General features: G+C 43.4%; 1 protein-coding gene across 3 annotated transcripts in view; it reads right to left on the bottom strand.

Moving 5' to 3' along the window:
- RANBP10 (RAN binding protein 10) overlaps positions 1–21970 on the bottom strand; it is a 67998-nt gene extending 46028 nt beyond the window's left edge. Inside the window, exons 1-3 of one of the 3 annotated variants that reach the window (XM_079316371.1) lie at positions 21548–21970; positions 20620–20731; positions 4281–4333 (exon numbers count right to left, since the gene is read on the bottom strand). In XM_079316371.1, the coding sequence (XP_079172497.1) occupies positions 4281–4333; positions 20620–20731; positions 21548–21752 (370 nt within the window). In that variant the 5' untranslated portion in view covers positions 21753–21970. The remainder of the gene's footprint in view (positions 1–4280; positions 4334–20619; positions 20732–21547) is intronic. The other 2 variants (XM_079316370.1, XM_079316372.1) reach the window with 2 other exon arrangements.
- Between the last annotated feature and the right edge of the window lie 274 nt (positions 21971–22244).

Genomic DNA, 22244 nt, shown 5'->3' with positions numbered 1-22244 from the left:
TTAACTTCAGAGTTACATGAGGCTGCCAGAGCCCTGTGGAATTGAGGTTTGAAAATCTAAATACAGAGGCTCTGCAGAAATCCATCCCCAACTCTGAGGGATAATATCTTCCTATGAGAATTTTACTTGTGCAGGACCAGGAGTTGGACTCAATGATCCTTCTGAATCCCTTCCAACTTGTGACATTCTATGATTTTATGACACAACACCTACCCAGCCTCCCTTCTCTGATTGCTCCCAAATGGAGTATACCAGCATGAAAAACCCTTGGGAACATCCCTAAAGAAGAAACAAGTAACTTTTCCTCTCAAAGGAACAGGAGGACAGAGTCCTCAACAGTCTTGCTCCCTCTGACAGCTTGTAAAATAAGCTGAGCAGAAATAAAGTCCTACCTACAAATGTCAATAGAAACCTATAAGCAAGAAAATTCAAAAGACAGGATTTCCAAAGAAAGCTGAAATGGAAATCCAAGTCCACACATTGGAGGACAAAGGATGGATTGCACAGAGGAGGAGAGCATGGGGAACTCTTAATTCCCAGGGTTCATTCCTATTTTATGTCTAGATAAAGGATTGCTCACAAGGACCTTTTGCTGAACAAAGACTCAAGACACCTGGGCAAAATGTTTCTGGTTTTGCTGATCTGCCTCAAAGCACTACAGACCCAGAAGCCAAACCCCAATAGGGAGCAGATTTCTCTATTTCAAATTGTCCTGATTTATCTGGCTGCACACATAACTCAAATCTATAAAACATTCTTGAGAGCTTGCTCTTTTAACAGAGAATTTGAAGCAGGCAGATAGTGAATAAGCCAAGCAGTATCATTTTGTTTGAAAAGCAAGCTGAAAAAATTACCAATGTTTCTGAAAACCAAAGGATGGTGAGTGACAGCTGGCACCCTCCTCAGCATGCACAATACTGCATAGCAGGGCAAGTAATTTATTAACCAGAGGGTGTTTAAAGTCTCTAAAAGTGATTGGCCAGCTCCTATCTATGCTGTTTAAGAAATCCAAGCAGGGTATGCCTAAGGGTGTGGTTTCACAACATTCTAGGTTGAATTGAGAACTTGCTCCTACCTTAGAGATTCATCCCACCTTCCCTCTCTGTCTGGCTCTATGCTCCTGCTGGGTTACCCTCAAAGAGCTCAAACAAATGAAATGTTATTTCTCAACAGCATGAAGACTTGAACTAATGCAGAACATCACATGCAGGAGAGACTAATTTTCAGTGTGCAGTCTCATCCATGTTAAGGACAGGACAATTATCATCTTCCCATTTTATGAAGGTTTGGTGAAACTTGTAGCAAACCATCAATGTGTTTTCAGAAGGGCTCAGAAAAACTTACTGGACTGAGGGCTAAATAATAATAATAACATGTTAAAAAAAGGATGCAGATATATTACATGCAGGATGAACAAGAGCATTGCTCCATGAGTCCTGAAAGAACCAGCCCACCACAACCCCAGCACAGCAGAGGCAGGCAGGCTCCTGCCTGGCCAAGGTGACAAAAAGCAGAGCCAAAGGCTTGCACCAGGGATGAGCAGTGACTGTGCAGATGGGGTGGGGAGGAGGGAAGGGTCAGGTTTCTCTCCTTTCATGACAGGGAGTTAGATCAGTTCAGTTGCAACATGTAATTTCATCCTCAAATACCAAAATGCTGAGCACACGTGAAAAAAAATTGAATGTGGGGAAAGAAGTGAGCAGACATTTCACTAAAAGCCACTGGCTGAAAGAAGAATGCTTATTAGTAAGTGTTCTAAATGTCTTTAAATGTTTTTTTAAAATCAAGATATGACAGGATGAGAAAAACTGGTAGTTAATAATAATCCCACAGTTATTTCATACCTGATGACTGTATTTCAAAGCACAGCACAAAGAAACCCTGAGTCCAACAGGGATGGGGAACTCTCCAATTAAAGCACTTTCTATTCCCAATGCAGACAGGGATAGTTAAGGGAACTCAGCTCATGTGGCTCCAATCACACTTGTAACCTTCAGAGCAAGCTCAGCACCACCCCCACCAGCACCCAGCTGGGCTGAAGCCAAAATAAATCCTGTAATAAAGCACAAATGCCCTGACTTGGAACTGGATAAGGCAAAGTGTTTGTCCTTGTGGGGAGAAAAGGAGTTTGTGACAGAAGCCAGCAGCAAGACTGTCATTTGAATTAGGACTCCCAAGGTGCCACCAAGGATCCCCAGTGAAACTGGGAACAAGAAAGGGACCAACTCTGGCTCCTGTACCAGGCTCCCAACCACCACTTGTAGTGGTTACACACTTCCCTGGCAGCACACTGAGTGAAAATCGATCTGTTAAAGCAGAAGTGACTGAGAAAGGGCCTAAGGAGACAAACCTGGCAGGGTTTCAGGTCACAAAAAGTTAAAATTACACTTTGACGTGAAGCCAAGTCAAGACTCCAAAGTCTGTCACTTCTTTGTGAGCTCTCACTTACTCTGTGCTGTGAAGGACCTGATAACAGTTAAGCCTGGAAATATGTTTCTCACTTCAGTTACTTGAACAATGTAGTAAAAAATATATTAAAAAAAAAAAAATCACACTCATTCTCCAAAAGCCAGGAAGATAATTATTGAGCTGTAATACAGAACCATGCAGTTAAACTTACACAGATGATGGGAGAGCAACCTAACTATGACCACAGAATGACTCTTGGCAGCATAACCTGCATGTGATCAAACAAACAACAGGTTCACAGGATCAAATCTGTACAATTCACTGCTAAATAAGCACTATCTCCAGTCTCAAGTTCACTTTATGCTTTATTTCACTGAGAGAAAAGATTTCTATGTTCATCATACTCTCTCTAGAAATGCCAGTGGTATACAGGCACTTTGACTCAAACTGGCCACAACTGCAGCCTGTACAACTCCTGGGCTTTAAAGTCATTTATCAGAAGTGGTTTGGGTAATTTAGTCACCAAAGAGAAAAAAAAAAGAAGAAATTACACTGGCTGTTAAATTTCAGGACAGCACACTGAGATATTCAGTACACACCATCTCAGGTTAGTATTGAACCATGTGTGTACCTGTGTTATAACCCCAGGAGAATCCTAAATTAAAATAATCCAACCAACCATCTGCAAGGCTGAATCCACAAGATATTCCTCCATCTTTCCATCACACACACCATAGAGCCATTTCTTGAACAGAACAGGCTCCATTAAGAGCCAAACAACCCCTTTTCCAAGCACTACAACCCTGGTAAGAGATGATGGGACTAGAGTCATGCTTTGCATTGTACATGGCACACAACCCACTTGGATCAGGAGGACTGGGGGGAGAGAAAGTAAAAGAGAGTAGGACTGACTGGTGCAGTTGTCACAACAATTACAAACAAATATAGTTTGCAGTAAGATACAAATTCTTTAAAGCACAGGTGTCTCTCAAACCATTCTCCCCAAGACAGTTATCAGATCTTTGTTTAGTTAGAACAGTCACAAAACACTCCTTTCCAGATACCAAGATCCATGGCAAGGGCTGAATACAGATGTAATTTTTAAAACAACTTCACCAGAAGTAACACCCAAGCCAGTAAAGCCCCCACCACTGACCACCTGTCATTCATTGTGGCATCTGGAGAACATTTACTTTCTACCAAACACAAACTTCCAATTTCAAGCCCAGGTGAAAGAATTTCTGGTATAGAAGTCACTGCATCAATACATACCTAGAAATTGTTATTTTACTCAATAAATTGCATATTGTCAAAGAAGGATTACCCATTATTTATTTCTAAAAAGAAGCCACTCAACCAACTTAGCAGCAAACCTCAAAACACACATTTCAAACAAAAGAAGCAACAATATTAACTGGAAATACCACTCTCACATTTCTGTAGTCTTTCAGTGGGAAGAAGAAAAGAAGAGAGACAATACAACAGGCCAATTATCCTGTCATTTTCAAATTCTTTCATGTAAATTTGTCAAGTGGAATATACAGAATAAATGCAAAATGATTTTCCTACTTACTTTTCAGTCACAAAGAAGAGTTTAGCTGTCTGAAAGCTCATCATCTTGCCCATTACTCATTAGTTTAGTTTTCATTTCTGTTATCTGCTAAAATCATCATGGCTGCATCAACAACACCAGTAACTCAATTTAAGATAACACTCAATAGGTTGAAACTTCCAGATAAGACAATTACAGTAATGCAATTTTATTAATGGAAACACACATTCACTAATTCATATATATAAAGAAAAATCTTTATTTCAAATGGAAATTTAACACAGACTGTAAATCAAAACAAACTTTAACAGTGACTTACCAGGAAGCCTGTTCATGTTGACTCCTTGAGCAGAAAGTCCTATTCCCATGTACCTTCAAAAAAACCAAAGTATCAGTCAAGCAAAAGAATGGTCACAGCACAAGATTCCCTGCAGCAGAAATACAGCACTAAAATAAACCCAACCCACACACAAATTATTTAAGAATGACAGAATTACTAAAGATTTTCCATTACTCATGTCTTTTATTAAATCCAAAACAAAATATAAGTCTCCTTTAGTAACTGACAGGTTTCCAATGTATAACTACAGCTACTCTTTAGCTCTTGATTGGTAGGAAATGGACTGGACAACAATCAACAATTTAATTTCCAAATTGGTATTTGAGAGGTATTTTTATTCATATATCAGAAAAAACCTATTTATATAGGTGATTAACAAGACAGTAAAAAAACACCTAAGTGCAGATACAGTATATGAGGACAGATGTCTGTCAATCACCAAAAATAGCTGACAGTGGATGCAGAGGACAGAGTACACAGTTGTACTTTCCAAGAACACTCTTTCATTGCTCAGCAGGTATTTTACATAATCTCACCTTCTGAACCTTTATAAGCTTTCTTGAAAAGGAAACATCCTACAGCTCCCCATTCAATTCCAACCCATTTTTTTCTTCACACTTGCATTTTTAAAATTGGAAGAGAGAGGAAAAGCATTTCCCTGACAACTTTCTTGAGGATTTTGAAATCCTGATTCACACCTGAGGCCCCTTCTCAAGGCTGGTTAATCTCAGTTTACTCAGCTGTTCTTATGGGAGCTCATCTCTACCTCAGTGCTCCTGCTACACTTCCAGTTCTGTAACTTCTCTGAGAAGCAGGGAATAACCAGAGCCACCAGCATCACACAACACAAGCCCAAAGTGATTATTACAGATAACAGCATAACAATGTCCTCTGTTTTGGTTTCTATTTCTCCCCCTCCTAATCTCCATTATTCATTTCTTTTGACTGCAATGAGAACTGAACTCACTTTTCCATGGAAGTGGGGCAAAGCTTGACTCTGCACTCTAAGTGGCAGCTCAGAGGCCACTTTTTGCATCAAGTTTGGATTGTTTATTCTGCCCTGGCAAAGCCAGCCTTCACAGTGTCTCCTCTTCCTTACTGCAATACTGATTTATGCACATTCCCATTTTGTGTCTTCTGTTTCTGCTGATTTCCATGGTCTGCAATTCTCTTAATATCCTCTGGTAGCACAGTTCAGGTTTTATTTCAACACACTCCCATATTTTTAAGTTACTGAGCTTTGAAATTAACTTTTGGGCTCTTGCTCTCTCAAAGGTAAGAATCCAAGTGGGCTACAGGCAGTGTCCTGTTATTCTTTCACTCTATCAGTTTTGTTCCTGTGGTGTCCTTGGCCACCTGCTCCATAAAACATTAACCAGGTATGAAAATACTATTTCAGAATTTCACCCCAAAGTTACATTTCTTCAAGTTATGTGTGTCAAGTCCCCTGCAGAAACTGCTCCCTGTCCTTGACTTCCCTATTTCAGTCACTGTCACATGGAAATGGCAATAACTGATTGATTGTTGTTTACACTGAAATTTTGATCCTTAGAGATCTGTAAGTTTATCAAAACTTAGCCTGTAATCCTTTTAATAGCATGAAATAGTATTTTTTTGGTGGGAAAATGCCTTTAAGATTGTCAAGTCCAACTACTGACCAAAACTGCCACACTCACCACTGAACCATGTCCTGAAGTGCCACAGCTGCTCATCTTTTAAATCCCTCCACCACATCCCTGGGCAGCCCATTCCAGTGCTTGACAAACCTCTCCATGAAGAAATTTTTTCCTGATATCCAACTTAAACCTCCCTGGTGCAACCTCTGGCCACGTCCTCTTGTCCCACCTGGGAGAAGAGACCATCCTTGCAAACACTGCCCACTCTCTTGTACACTCCATGTTTTGGCAGCATGACTCTCTGGATTTCAAATACAGTGCTTTAAAATAAGACAATCCCTTCTGTTTCTGAAGTGCACCAGCTCCCAGAGGATCCAGGAAGAGCAAAGAGGCAGCAAATTCTCAGCTTGCAGTGCACAGAGCAGGATATCAGGAGCACAGCTCCCTGAGCCACACACACACAAGACTGCACAGCCCTGAACTCCCAGCCTGCACATGCCATGGTGACACAGCCTGGCACATCCTCCCTGAGCCCTCCAGCTCCTGAACAGTGTTCACTTCAAAAAAACCAACAAGGGAAGTTCTGCTCTGATGTAGAGATCTCAGGGATGGAAGAGACTTCAGAGGAAGCACTATGTGCTCCTCTGTATCTTTTTGGGGGGGAAAAAAACCCCATAGGCACACCTCTCTTCTCTGTAATCAAGACCTTTTTAAATGTCATTGTCCATGGCTCAGCTATTTCATTCTTTAGAACTCTTGAATGAAGACCAGATAACCCCAGTGATCTGTTCCTGTGTTTTATGGGTGGTTGTGTTAATCCTTAACAGGAACCAGATTATCATTTAAAAACAAAGATTGTCATGTATTTTGTTGACAAATTACATTGCTACGATATTGACTCTTTTACTTCAGAAGGATAATCCTTTAAAAACAGAAGACTGGGAATTGTGAGCCTCTAAACATTCCTGTTTTCAGAGTTCTTCATAAAAAAAGTTCTCCTGCATTATCTCCTGGTTATAGAGACTCTAGCTTGCTTCCCATCCCTGATGTGTTGGGAAGGAAAAATACTCCTTTAAGATTTCAGACCTTTAGCCAGATGTCCCTCAACTAATTTTGGTCAACCTTATTGGGTTTTTTCAAGCTTAAAAGTTTGTTCTTTAAATTTTTCTCACTGAATAAAAATTTAAACTTTTGAGGTGTGTATCCCTATTGCCTCTCATCCCTGTGTCTAATTTTGTCAACTGTCTGTTCCTCCAATAAAATGTCTTCTTAAAGAGTCTCTGTACCATCTCAAAGTATTTACCCTTTTGATTTTATTAGCTATTCTTAAATAAGCTTCTTCAATTTACAAGGTTTGTTTTCTGGCTTTTTTTTTTGTTGTTGGATGGTGGGGTTTTTGGATGAACACTGAAGTGGCAGAGTCTGGGCACCTTTTATAGCATTTCTCAAAGGATACCAAACATGAGTGATTATTGTCAGTGCTGCAGAGCAACTTCTAAACACACCTTTGCTGTAAACTCTGCTCAGAGCAGAGTCAGAAGTTACATCCTCATGTGTTCCCTGACTCACAAGAGCCTCTCCAAAACAGGCATTTATGGCATCTGAAAATTCAGCCTCACAGTGTCATCTGACATATATGCATCTCTAATAAACTGAATTTGGGGATATTTTTACAGCCTTCCAGGCACAATATGGAAGACTTCCCCCTGTATCTTCAGGGAGTACTCCAGCTCTTCCCTGCCACCTTCTTAGTGCACTGGCAGATAAGAGAGTTCTTGTTCAATTTCTCTATTTCTATTGAGTCTGGAGTCTTCTGCTGCTACACAGGTGGGTTTTGCCATGTGTTTTTTTCCAACTACATGTGCAAGCAGGCAGGATCCCAGTCCACAGCTACAACTGCACCCAGCTCTGTGAGAGCAGTGACAAGTTCCACCTCTGCCACCTGTCCAAGCCTGAGTGGAGCTGTGAGTCAAAGCACCCAATTGCTTCAACTCCAAGTAAAAGCACCATCTAAGCCTGGAGCAATAACACCAGAGAGCCCATCCTGACACTGGCAGCTCTCAAACACTTAGCAGAGTCCTGCCCAGGAGCAGGACATTCTGCTTCTCTGGCAGAGCCATCCCCACCAACCTCACCAGCTCACACCACAAGCTCCAGACCTCCCAGATTTGTTGGCTGTGACAAATTTTGTCCAAGGAGCAGGACGTGCCTCTTGGCATAGGGAATGTTCCTTCTGTGCTGATCTGTCTGGTTCAGCTGAAGGTAAAACACTGTACAACTGTGGCCACTTTGTCATGTGGTGGTGTCAGATTCCTTCCTTTCAGTATCACACAGCACAACTCTGCTGGCACAGGGCCAGGAGCCAGCTCCATCCCTCCTTATTGCCTGAGGGTGCTTGTCTGCTCCTCTGCCTCTGCTGCTGACATGAGCAGCCTCACTGAGCACAGGACAGCTCTGCTCACAGCCTGGCACAGCTCCACTGCAATCCCAGCTGCAGCACTTCCATGGGTGCCCTTTGTCCCATCCCTTGCTGGGTCTCTGCAATGCATTGCACCACAAGGGTGGCAACACCAAGGAAAACATTGGAAATCAGAGGAAATAACCTAATTGTCAAACTCAGATAAAATAGGTCATCACCCACTTCAGCTTATCCTGCTTAACTTCATTATTTTCTATGCAGATTCATCCTCCCTCTGTTGTGTACAGCAGCAAATCTGATGCACATAACCAAAGACAAAACTTCTACAATAATATCCTTCCATTTTCAGAAAACAGTTTTAAATTGAGACTGGAAGCTTGCATTTTTATAAAAAGCAAGCACTACAACTCCACAAATTCTAAATTTAAGATTACATTTTAATCTAGATACACAACACCATGGAAATAAGTTGCTAAAAAAAAGGAACATAACCACAAATATTCCTGGTTCACAGTTTTTTGCTCTTCAACTTCTGCTCCCATTTAAAGCTCAAGACAAACTTTAAAAATAAGACCATAATGGCTGTAGAACTCTAGACAGAATTTGCAGACAACCTAAAATAAAAACAGATTCCCTCACCATGTTGAGCTTCAACTCCACAGCCCACAGCTTATATCCAGAACTTCAAATTGTCACACACTTCACTGCTGGGTTTTGTTTTAGAAAATGCTACTTTGCTTTTCCCATCTATAATCAATTTATGTACCAGAAGTAATGGATGAAACGAGCTCTAAGATCAATAAAGCCTCCAAGAAAAAAAAAATTTAGGAAAAAAAAAAAAAAAAATCACTCTATTCTCTCAAAAATTGGGAGGAAAAAAAGTTAATCTTCAACTACCACCCCCAAAAAGCACCAGATGCTTTCTGAACTTCTTGGTGCAGAACAGCTTCTCACTTCCTTGATCCCAAATCAGTTTTGTGTATGCAACAAATGCAATTCTAGTTAAACAGTGTTTGTGGGCATTATCAAGAGCAAAATACTGCCTTTTTTTTTTTTAATAAAGAATCCATTCTATCAATTATGATATTCAATATCATTCAACATAAATCTCTATGGCCTGCCTGCATCACCCATAGTTTTGGACCATAATGTGTGGACAGATTCCCTGTGGGGTATCCCTTAACTGGAGTTCCTTATTGAGAGATCCAAAGAGCCTGTTTAAAAAAAAAAAAGAAAAAAAGGATGCACAGGAATGTCAGCATCCAGTCTCAAACTGAGAAAAACATGATTCTGGGGGTAACAATACATTTATATCCATTATCCATCATAGGTAAGATGCAAAGCTAAGCAAAAATGACCTCCTAAAACCATCCTCTCACCAGTGAACATTGAATACTTGGACCTGTCCCCCACACCTAATCTGAAGCTTCAAAAATGCTGCATCAGTAGACCAATTCCAAATAGAGCAGACTGACAAAAATAAACGCAGACACATGCTGGTGATTCAGTCAGAACAGTCTTGTTTCCACTCACCAGCAGCTCAGCAGTTACCATAGCACCAAATTTTTCCAGACTCCTACTTCACCTCAGCCCTGCCCACTGTTGGTTGCTTCAGAAAATGTGACTGAATCAGGCACACTTAAGCACCAGCCACAGCATCAGCTCTGCCTGTTCTACCCACACCTGCCTCCCCCTGGCCTCAGCAGAAGAAAGAAGGACCTTGGTGAAAAGCTCAGAAGATGCTGGCTCCACACACAACCAGCAGTTTTCCCAGGATTTTTTCCTCTAAGTCTTACAGCACCATGACTGTGCTGGGATTAATTCAAACACACAAAGCTTTTTGGGTCCCTTCCCAGTTCCCAAGTGCTTCAGCAGTAAACACCAACATGTAGCTGCTCCAGCACAGTGACATCCAAACAGGACAGCATCCACTTCTGCCTCCTAAGACAACTTGGGTGGTGGACTCTGCACTGCAGATGTTTTTAAAGCTGCATTTTAAATCTGTATGCTTAAAAAAATATGTTGTGGTTTTTTTTGTTGCTGTTGTTTCTGTCAATAAAACAATTTCCCTTGGAAAACATATGGAAAACCAAAATGATGACTGTACTTCTGAATGAACTAAAATTTAATTCTTGAAAACACAAAAGATCTCAAACACACTGATTCAGGAAGAATTATATATTGTCACTGGGTAGAAATTATAAATATCTGAAAAACAATGAGAAAAGTTATTTCACAGGAGTGACAACATTTGACTGACCTAAACTGAAACAAAGAGATCTCTCTTAAAGAGGCTGCTCTAAGCATTACAGAGTCATAGAAATAGAGGAGACACTGATGGCTGTGTTTAGTTTGTCCCAGAAGGGGAATCCACCCATATGAGAAGAAATTTGAGTCAAAAGATGCTTCTCCAGAACAAACATGATACCCAGAGAATCTGCCAAAAAGTCAATGTAAGAGAAGTTTTTTGTGTACTCTAAAGATACTTTGTATGAGCAAACCCACAAAAATCCTTGTGAACCCAGCAGAAAAACTTCAGAACAGATCTGCTCTTTGATAGCAAGTGGCCAATGCTGAAATTCCAGGATTTGATTCTATTTGACTTTTCCAGTGCAGGACTGAAGAACTCATTGAGTAGAACAGAGAACACAGCAACAGAACCTGTACTACATTCTTCAGTTTCAAGAATCCCAGGAGCAAAGAACATTTCCACAGAAAGCACCCAGCACCTGAGAAGCACTGCTATGTGCAAAATAAAGGCAGGGCAGAAGGAGAGAAAAAGCAATTAGCCCATGGTCCTCACTGGACAAACAGTATACTTTGAAAAAAAGGAGCTATTTATTGACCTAAAATGCTGCAAGACTTTCTCCAATACACTTAGACCTAGTACTCATCTCTAACACTAGCTGACAATTAGCAAGGCAGATTTATTAAGGTTCTGCCAGGAGAAGACAGTATAAATAATAAATACAGGTTTCCCCTGTATTTATTGTTTAACCTGTTGAAAGGTACCAAGTCAGGATGGTGAAACAATCCCTGCCACTCTTCTTTCAAGTGGCTGTGAGGTTCACCCAGATGCCAGACAAAATTCAACCCATCTGAAAGCTGGGGAAACAAAAGGGAGAAAAATACATTGGTTTAGCATTGGCTGTGTAATGGCCACGAGCCCAAACTCTTCTTTCCTGAGCCAGTCCCACCCTGGCACAGTACAGGAGGCTGAAACAAGACTGCCAGGGATGCCAACAGGCACTGAGGTCCAAACATGAAAGAGTTAAGACCAGAGAGGTTATATAAACTGGTTTTTAGGCCATGACTTCCAGTAAAGTTCCCTGCTCAGCTGTGAACCAACATTAACATGACACGCTGTAGAAATTCCTGGGATTGGCATTTTATGGCTCAGCCAAAGCAATCCCACTGAGCCACCAGTTAAACAAGGGATGTTCCACTCTTCCAGAGGTTTGTGATTCAAAGCTTCCTGTATCCTGCAGTTTTTTCTAATAACCACACCTATGTGGCAGGAATCCTGTCCTCCCAGCTATCATGCACCCCACTCTTTCAACATGCACAGTTAAATCTAAAATAAACAAACTAAATTATTAAGTTAGAGGTGAATAACACACCACACTGGTGGCATTTCAGAGACTTTCACAGTCTCTTGTGCAAAGTTCTGAATTATCATTCTTGTCTGAGGTGGGTCCTGACTTCATGCCAGGTTTAAAGAGTGGCTAGAAATGATAACCCTTATCAACTCACCACGTGAAACCACGTTGTGGCAGTTCTGGTGGGGGAAGGGGAACATTGTTTTAAGGCAGTGAAAAAACAAGTTACATCTGTTTAAAAAAATTACCTATGGCATGTAAAATACTGTATTCCAACAGTCTCCAATTCCTTAGTCCAACAACAAATATTTTGGAACTACTTCATAATGGAATATCATCTCCAGAGTGGAAGTGGTTCTGGTTTTATTTGTGCTGTTCTGTGATGGTGCTTCAGAAAAAGCACTGATGGGCTCCAGGAAGAATCCCAATTCCCCAAGAAGAGGCCAGTAAAGACAAATAATGAAAGACTGAAAAGAAGGGGATAAAGGGAAGAAAATAAAATTTTTAAGAGCTCATTAAAAACAAATACAAGTATCCTGAGGCAAGGAGGAATCCATTGTACATGAGCCCTTAGAAAGGCAGAGAATCCTTAACAGTTGAAGACTGTGGAAGAGAAGGTGAGTGATCAGCACAAACTGTGAGGCAGCAATCCAGTAACATCACATCTTCTCAGGGTGGTTATGAGTAATTAGTGACAAAATGACAGAGGAAGAATGAAAAGCTATTTTTGACAGACCAAGCTATCATATCCCCAGCTCCCTTCCAGCTTTAGGATCACAGTCAACTGGTATCTGCCAGCTCTAAGGAGGGCCAACCCATCCCTTGTCTGTGCTACCTTCAGGAAAGGAAGACTGATGATGTAGATTAACAATGTTTGTAGAAACACTGAAAGATGGAAAATACAAAGACTTGACCTGAGCACCATTTGAGAAAGGAAGGCACAACCCAAGCACCACCAGGGTAAAATCACCACTAAAATCTGTCAAGAATAACCAGTTTCTCCATCTGCTACCCCAAGCATCACCACATCCAACAGAACCCCAAACCCTGTGGTCAAATGCAAATGTAGATGAAGCAAAGGTGTCCCACCAATTTATTATTTTTTTCACTCTTGGCAGCTGACTCATTCTCCAAGTCAGCTGATATCCAACAAAGTTCACACACAAACCATCTCAGTGGCAAATGGTGCCTAAAGTCTGGGAACAGCACAAAGCATTACTGATACTCTTTCTCTGATTATTTATTCTGGTTACACCCAAGAGAATAAGTAGGATTTTTGTTCAGGTTGTCCTGCTGATTAACAACCTCACTTCCAAACACACTGCTCATAGTCACTGAAAATATATTAGGGAAGTTAAACAGGTTTCCACGACTGAATGGACTTAAAATTGTTTGATTGCCAGTCTAAGTAATAGAACATTTTTTCTGCCATAAACAAAGCCTAGAAAACAGTAAAAAATATGTTAAGAGTTACCACAAATGTCTAACAGAAAGGCATCCAAAAGAGGTCAAGTCATTTAAAGACTGTTTCATTCTGGTGACTAATCTTGCATTTCAGTCCATCATAACAGAGAGATTCAAAATGCACCTTGAGTCCCTGTTTCTTCCTCTCTGAAAAACAGAGGGAACAATACAAATGCAATACCAAATCAGAAGAAAACACTCCATCACCAGCCAGCTGTCTCTTAAGGGGCATTCTCACATCCTTATAGGCTAATTTCCTCTGCTTAGGCTGCATGGGTAACAATTCTTAAGAAAGGAGCATTTACCTGCTAATAATCAATGAAATTACAGAAAGAAGTAACTGCAATATTTACATAAGATCTGGAGGGGGGATTAATTATGAGGAAAAGATCTCAGAGAAAAAGTAACACCTGAAGCTTTCAGAGAGAAATAAGAACACTTTCTCTTTAAACAGCAGCAGAGAGTCAGAGCTGGGGCTGTGAGTACTGAACTCACAGATCTTTACACACTGACATCTCCACAACAAGGGACAAAGGCTTCATGTGGACCAGAGCATCACTACAAAGAACTTGTAAACAAGCAGGCAGACTGTTGTGTGGAAACAGGGATTCAATCTTATATCACATGTACAATGTAAATCTCATTGCTAGAAAATCAGTTTAAAAAATGAATCTCATCACAGAATTGATATAACACAATTAACACAATTCAGCTGCAGTGGAGAGCTGAAGAAAAAGAGTCAAAGCTTTACACTGGATGATAAATTCTTCAGCAGTTCATCATTTCAAGGCTTCTCGAGTGAAATAAAAAGGTTTTCCCTATATAAAAGTTACCCAACTTACAAAATGTAATTATTATACAGAATTCCTTACATCTGCAAGCTTAGAATATGTAAATAATTAGCTCCCATTATTCTATGATTTAACTGCAAACATGTTCTGAAGAACTGAGCATAGTAATGTTTTACACATATTCTAAAGACATTGATTTTGCTAGAGTTTGTTTTTGTCACATTCTTACCTTTCTATAACAGATACTCAGATATAGCAGAGGGAGGGGGGACAAAAATTTAACCAAATAAAAATAACCCCTTCCTGAAATTTTTCTTCTTTACTGTGCAAAATTTCCTAAGAAGCTGAACAACAACAAAAAAAAAAACCCAACAACAACAAAAAATAATTATCACAGTCTGAAATCTAGGAAATCTCAGACCTCAGACATACCTAAATCCACACATCACAAGTGGAAAAGTAACATTATCACCATCACTGCTTCTACTACATTGCCTTATTTCACCAATTATTTTAATGATAAATTGATACTCAACTATTACAATGGATGGCCCATGATCCTGCTATAAAATATTTGTTTAAATTTCCAGAAAGGAATTTAAAAAGCTGTCAACTGCAAATCAGATATTTCAACCTCATGACTCCTTTACACTGAAAATTACACTGCTCTCAATATTACTCCCTTTTGGAAGAGTGTAGCAGAACAATGACAAAGAAATAACAACTTGTATGAGGTGTCATCAATTGACATGAAACCTCTGCAGAAAATGAGTCTACACCTGAGAACACCAAGGCACAGTTGGTAGCTGAGCAAGCAGGACTTGCTTGGGAAATCTGCAAATGGGAACAAGGCAGGAACTGTTTATGGAATCTACTTGGGGGCTTTATTTATGTGTTGGGTCATTTAAATGAGTGTCTGCAGAACAGCATAAATTCAAACAAGCAGACCTACCTGCAATCAGAACAACCCCCTCTCTGTGCTGGTTTTGGGTTCTTGGAAATCAGGATGGAAAAAAAAAATAAAAAGGGGGGAGGAAATAAATTATTTACAGGCTTACCAGTGACAAATCAGGAATCACACAAAAAATCCTCAGTTCCTATAGAATATCCCTTATCCCTCCCTGCACATCCAGACAGGCAGGGCACTCCAAGGTGTCTGAGCACAGGCAGGCAATGCTGTCAGAGCTCTCCATGGACAGGCCTCTGTCAGCATCTGGAACCCATTAGAGAACACGAGCAAAAGGCTTTTCACAGAGCCATCACACTCACCATATGCTGAGGAGAAATGGAAAGTTGGCAAGGAGAAACATAAGCAAGGAAAAGGGGCAGATGATTTGTTACTAATGTACAGACTGCAACCAACCAACACATCTGACCTTTATTTTTCTTTTTCAGTCAGAGAGAAACTAAGCTATTTTTAAGTCTAGCTTATGGTGTACTTGTGTATGAAAGCTAAAGGAAGATTTTAAATAAACTATGGTATGGACTGAGCTTGAGTAGCTCTTCAGCCACCCTCCTCAAAGAACTCTTTTCTCCCTCTCCCAGAAAACTGTCCTCAACCTAAGCTAGTGCTGACCAACATCTCTGGACAACAGGCTGCACAGATCAAAGCAACTGTGGAATGGTGCTGGAAGGATACCAGCATTCCCTGTGGCTTCTGTCTTTCCAGCTTCCCTCTCCTGCTTTTCTGGGTCTCAATCTAATGCAGAAATCCCTGTTTCAAGTACTGATCCAGCAAAAAGACACTGAGTACAATCGAGCTCATGACACAGTCACTAGTGCTGGCACACAAAAACACATTATGGCAAAAAGAAAAGCCATACTGAGATGTTTCCTGGGATGGATCAAAGTCCTGATGAAGTCACTGGGCTGCCCTGGTATGGGGGGCTGGGCCCCCTGGCACCTCCTCTGCCCACAGAGCACACTTGCTGTGTTTGCACAGAGTCACTATGGGCAGGCAGTGGCTGTGTCCCCACCAGAGAGGTCAGGATGCCAGCACACCAAAGTATGAGTAAGCAGCTGTCCAAGACCAAACCATGCCCAGAAAAGACAGCAAAGGCAATCCACAGGCTGCTGGGCTGTTTGTTCCAGAAGCAGCTCAGAAATGGAGAGGAAGCAGTAGGACAGGTGACTTCTGCCAGGATTCAGAACCCATGCATCATCAGGGTTGGCCTCTGGAATGTCCTCCCCAGTCACACTCCATCACAACCCAGCACGTGGCTGGGGGAGGTAAAACCAGTCCAGAAAGCAAACTGGTGGTCAGGAACACACACTGTCACCCACAGACAGCTCACCTGGCCCCAGCATAAAGAGGACAAGAAGGATGACTTGTCCTTCTGAGTCACAACAGCCTCTAAGTTGTGGGTTGGCTGCCCTTCCCTGATGAGTCTCTCCCTGTTCCTGTTTACCAAGCAGAGATCATGCAGTGGGGAAACAGAGGCTGTGAGATGTGCTGACAAATCACAACCAAACAGAACCTCATACTGGAGGGAGAGAGGACAAGAGTTCAGTGCTTCAAACACAGCTAAGGTTGAACTGCTACGAACAGCACCAGGATAAAAGCCTGAGTTATTTGTGGCAGCTCAGGAACAGAGGAGTCACAGGCATTTCTGCCAATCTGCTCATCTGAGGAATGCTGGAAGCAAGCCATCCACAGATTTACAGAGAGGTCTGGACAGGAAGGGACCTTGGGACATTCTTTCTTCATCCTTCTGCCCAAAGCATAAGTAACTCTGAAACTGTCAGTCAGCAGACTGAAGGCTCCCCCAGGCAAATTTGATGAGGGAGATGCCAGTGCCTCTTCAGGCATCCTGTTTGGGTGCACAACCATTTCCACAAAGAAAAATTCTCTCATGTCCAGCTGGCATTTCCCTTGCCACAACTTGTGACCCACTGCCTCTTGTCCTTTTGTTCCAGTTGACAACACTCAGAAGACAAGCACACAATAGCTCAGGAATTAACCACCAGCATATCTTAAAACTGCTCAACAACACTTGGAATGGAACTGAGGGTTGCTGCTCCCAGCTCAGGCCATGCCTTTATTGATTCTCCTTCAATTAATACAAGGAACCCTGAAAAGTAGTCCTCAATTTAAAGACCAAAAAAAAAAAAAAAGAAAAAAACCCCAACCAAATTCTGACAGTGATGGCAATAGATGAAATCATCATCCATTATTTTCTGGCCAGCTTTCCACTAGTTATTTCCCTCAACCAGCTCACCATAGGACAGGGTAGCAGTCTGTCTGCATGAGAGGAGGAGTAGAAACATGCAACAAATGCAAGGGCAGAGGGCAGAATCCCACAGCCCTAACATGTATCACCTAAAATGCTGTGGAACCACTCCCTGCGTGCTCAGCACAGACAAGGAGGTGACAAGAGGGCTGGGACTGGAGACTGCAAACTGAGTTCTCCTCTGCTCACTGAGGATAAGAACCTTGGAGATCTCCCCCCTCAAGAAGTAGCAACAGATCAACCTACAGACAGATCTGATTTGTTCCATGTTACCTAGAAACCTTGTCAAGACAATTTTTGAATGGTATCCTGACAGTCTCCCCTCTCCCAGAAACAAAACAAAACAAAACCACACAAAAACCAAACCCACCAAATAAATGTGGCCTCTTATTAATTAAGACTAAATCCATCAGGATAAAAAACAGCCACCATCTACAAAAAGTAAGTTTGAATCATGCTTGTCCCTCTCAAAGGACTGTGGTTTCATCTCATGAGCAGTGGAAGATCCAAAGGTAAGAAAAACTGATCAATTTTAAAAGTTTTTTACATGCACCAAATGGAATTTTTTGGATGTTGTACTTGCTTTGAAATATCCACCAGGAAATGATTTTACTAATGCTGAGGCAGAAAAGTCCAACGATGGCAGAGTTTTCATAAATCATTTTGCTTGCTTCTTTTAACAAAAGCACCTTTCTGGGGAGACAAGGCAATCCAAAAGAAGTTTTTCTACCAACTGTGGCAGGGCAAATCAGCTTGTGTCTGTGCTCCTGCAATCACTCCTTCCCTCTTTCCCTGTGCTGGCTCTGGGGTCAGCACAGAAGTTCTCAGCCTGGAAAACAGGGGGAGGCAGGGATGTGTGTTCTGACTGCTAGGATATGATGTGGAGGGAGAAAACAGGAGAGAACCAGAGCATAGTGGTTTTAAATCCCCTCAGTCCAATGAAAAACAGGGTAGAAGTTAAAAAGGTGGTCCTGACAACTGAGTCATCTCCATAGCTCAGGTTTCTCTCCCACAGTGAGATCACCAATCCAAAATGGCACTGCCTGATGCCAATTCAAGCCTCTTATCAGAGCATGTCACACACAGACAACATCCCTTGGTAGGCTGCAAAAAGCAATTGTGTGAGCTTTGGGATTCTTACTTCTCCAATGAGAGCCACTGGGAGCTTCTATCCCATTTCTTATCTGAAACCTCAGCTTCTGTTGTTTATTAGCAAGTGTCAGTACCTAACCACAGTGCAGAGCCCTAAACTAATAATGCTGAGCACAGAGAAACAGCTTTGAGTAAAATTAGACTTCTCAACACTTACTGAAATTCACTTCACCAAAGCCTTTCTTGAGCAAGTCTTGTTTCAAAACAAAATCACTCACATTTTAAACCTAAATGTGAAATGCCATCACAAACTCCAGGAAGAGATACACAGAGAATAACTTCACATCCTTACCTCACTACCTCATACAGAAGTCAAATAACCAGCTCTAGGGCAGAGGCTGAAATAGCCATTCTGAAAATGAGCTCAGAAGGATTCCTCTCCCCTTGCTGAAGGGCTCCCAGTGTTGTTTCTAGGGACAGGCTTTGCCACTTACACTGCTTGAAAACTTCATTGCCTCAATCCTTACTTTGGATGTCTAGACCTTTAATCCTTTAAACTGAAGTTACCATGATGGAATAAACACTGGGGAGCCTCCTCAGGAGAGATCTCTGCCACAGTTCACTGGTACAACACACTGAGCCTCCAGCAGGAACAATTCAAACTATTAAAGGTGAGATACACAAAAGCACCTTCTCAAGTGACAGCCAGGCAGCAGCTACAGTGGAAATTCACAACCACAAATCCCCAGCACCACCCTGTGTGAGATAAAAGTTGGATCTGTCTCTACCAGCAAAAGAAAAACAAGGCACAGGAATGGCTGAGACATCAGAGAGGCTCTCAAAGCCTCACCACTGCCCTGACCTCAGATCAGAGCTATCAGCAGCTCCTGTTCAGGCTGTTGTGTTAACACACATGGACCTGTCTCTTTGGACTTATTCCTGGAAGGTCACTGTAATTACAGAATACAATAAAAACAACAGATCATTAATACAGAAAAAAACTGACCTTGGAAAACAAGCAGAAAATTCTGTTATCTCTCTTTAAGATTGATATCTAGACTGCTGTAAGGATTAAATGCTGTTCAGTGACCTTTTGTAATGTGATTTCTTTGGAAAACTGTCTTGAAGCTCACTGCAAATTATTTCAGTTTTAGCAGTTACATAAACTAATCAAGGGCAGTGTTTCAAAACAGACAAGGACTTAATAGCCAGGTCAGTGAAATGAAGGAGTAAGGATGGTCCTTTCCCTGCATTTATAAGGAATTCAGCCCAGCATGCACCTTTGCAGATAACCTAGTAATTATCAAGGGCCTAAATGCAGCACAACCCGAGATCCTTCACAAGCTCCTTTACAAGTAGGCCACTTATCACTTCAACAACGACAGCAAAAAAAATCAACTGTAACAAGTTGTCACTTTCATTTGGTTTTTAGTTGGATCATCTGCTGCCCTTCCCCACAACCCTTAAACTGGTCAGAGTTCAAATGTCACACTTGAAGGATTGGATTAATTAATTACCCAAATCCCTCCTCCTGTGTAACTTTCCCTTCCAGATAATATTCCTGCCATATCCATCCTTTAACAGGGAACAATGCCAGGGCCATCCACACAGAGCAGACTGACACCTTCATAAAAAGTAAAAATTAAATCCACATTAACAAGAGAACACCAGACCTTGTAAGAAATTCCCCTTTATTGCTTTCCCCAGTGCTCCAGTCTCCTCACTAAAGCACCACCACTGCAGCAGTCCAAAATTAACCTCAAGGTTCCTCCCTTCTGCTTCACTTCATTCCAGAAATCACAGTGCCCAGACCTTGCCAGCAAGAAGAAAACCTATTTTAATTCATCCTGCACCAGAGACCTCCAGTTTCCTGAACTCTTTACAAGTGCCCATCTCCAAGAGCTCAGGGCACAGCCGTGCCAGTGCCTCTGCTTCCAGGGCATTCCCCCTCATTTCCATCCATTCATGAGGACAAACCTGCCCGTGCTGAGCCTGCCTGCTGCACCCAGCAGCCACGGGACCTCGCACCCTTCGGGAAAGGAGGCCAGAGTCCAGCAGGGCTGCCAGGCACACATCCCCAGCCCCTGAGCTGCAACCAGGCACTTACCCATCTCTACCTTTACTGACGATCTTCACTTCAAAGTAATAAATGCCACAGGCTGCAGGGATGGGGTGAGTGGCCCTGACCGAGGCAGCATCTTTGTGATTTTTACCGTGACCTAAGAAAGAACAGAAATATAAATACTGAGGGGGTCTGGCCTCTCACACGTCCTGATCTAAAGCCTCGCTATCTGAAGCCAGCAGGGATCTGTTTCTACACGGAGCCAGCCATTTAAAGCACACTTTCCAGAGAACCTGCATATACAACTCTGCACTGCCACCAAGAATGATTCCTACAGCACAAGCATTTCAGTTTTCCCTTTGTTTTCACTACGAAGTTTTTGAGAAAGACTCTCAGTACCACCTCTCCCCCTCCCCACAGACATAATCTGAAGACCAATGTACACAGACAGAAGACAAAAATGATTACACAAGAGGGGAATGACATCAGTGTTTACTAGCCAGGCAGGAAAAGGAATAATCAGCTCTCCGCTGGGTGGGTAGGGAGAACAGCTCCAATAGCGAGCAAGGAAAACATCGCACTACAAGTCTGTGAGCAGCTATTCGGTGTAAACCCGAGGAGCCAAAGCCCCAGTTCCGCAGCGCGTCGGGGCCATCCGAGCCCTCAGCCGGGTTTTAAGCAGGATGACAGAGTAAACAGCCGGTCTGGCTGCACCGGCCCGGGCGAGCGGCACTGCACAGCGTTATATAAGGCCACACACTCGGCCGGGGAGAGCCCCCGGCCCCCAGCGCCTCCGCTCCCGGCCCGGGCAGGCGCCCCCCGCCCCGCGTCCCTCACGGCGCCGCTGCCCCGGGGCTGCTGCCGGCTCAGCCCGCGCCCGGCGGGCCCGCGGAGCGGCCGGGCCGAGAGCCACACCGGGGCCGCCCCGCTCCGGGCCGAGGCCGAACCCGGCGCCGCCGCCCCAGCCCGGCACCTTTGTAGTGGACGCGCAGGTTGCCCTGCGAGAGGCCGATGTAGTTGTACTTGTCCTTGGGGCTCCAGGAACGCGGCAGCGGCGTCTCGTCCTGATTGACGGCGGGGTAGAGGCGGCGGAGGCGCCGGCTCAGCTCCTGCTCCTCGGGCGGTCCCGGCGGCGCCGAGTCCCCGCCGTGCGGGCTCCCCGCGCCCGCCTCCGCCATCTTGGAGCCGCTTTGTGTCAGCGGGCGGGGAGCGAGGCCCAGCCGCGGCCGGCAGCCAATGGGCTGCGAGCGTGCCCACAATGGGGCCGCGCCGCCCGACGGGAAGCGCAGTCCCAGTCACGCCCGCCCGCTCGGCCCTGCCTTTCGCCGAGACTACAACTCCCGAGAGGCGGAGCACGCAAAGCCCCGTCCCCCCCTTCGGCGCGCTGCACGCTGGGAACCGTGTCCCCGTTCCGCTCTGCTCCCATCAGTTCCGTAGGGTAGGAGACTCCCATTCCCAGCGTGCTCCGCGACAGCGCGGAACCCAAGGGCCGCCCAGCGCTTGCAGGCGCCCGCCGGCCGCCTCCGCTCACGGGCCGGTTTCGGCCGCCGCGCGGTGCCCGCGCGTCAGGCGCTGCGTGGGCAGCTATGGCACCGCGCGAGGGGGTCCTGCGGGCGTGGTCGTTGCCGTGGCGACGGGTAAACGGAGCGCGCTGTGCGCCATGGCGGCCT

This window comes from Erithacus rubecula (assembly GCF_903797595.1).
Source record: "Erithacus rubecula genome assembly, chromosome: 12".
Lineage (NCBI taxonomy): Eukaryota > Metazoa > Chordata > Aves > Passeriformes > Muscicapidae > Erithacus > Erithacus rubecula.
The sequence above is the reverse complement of the archived record's forward strand: the minus strand, read 5'-3'. Positions and strand labels throughout refer to the sequence as shown.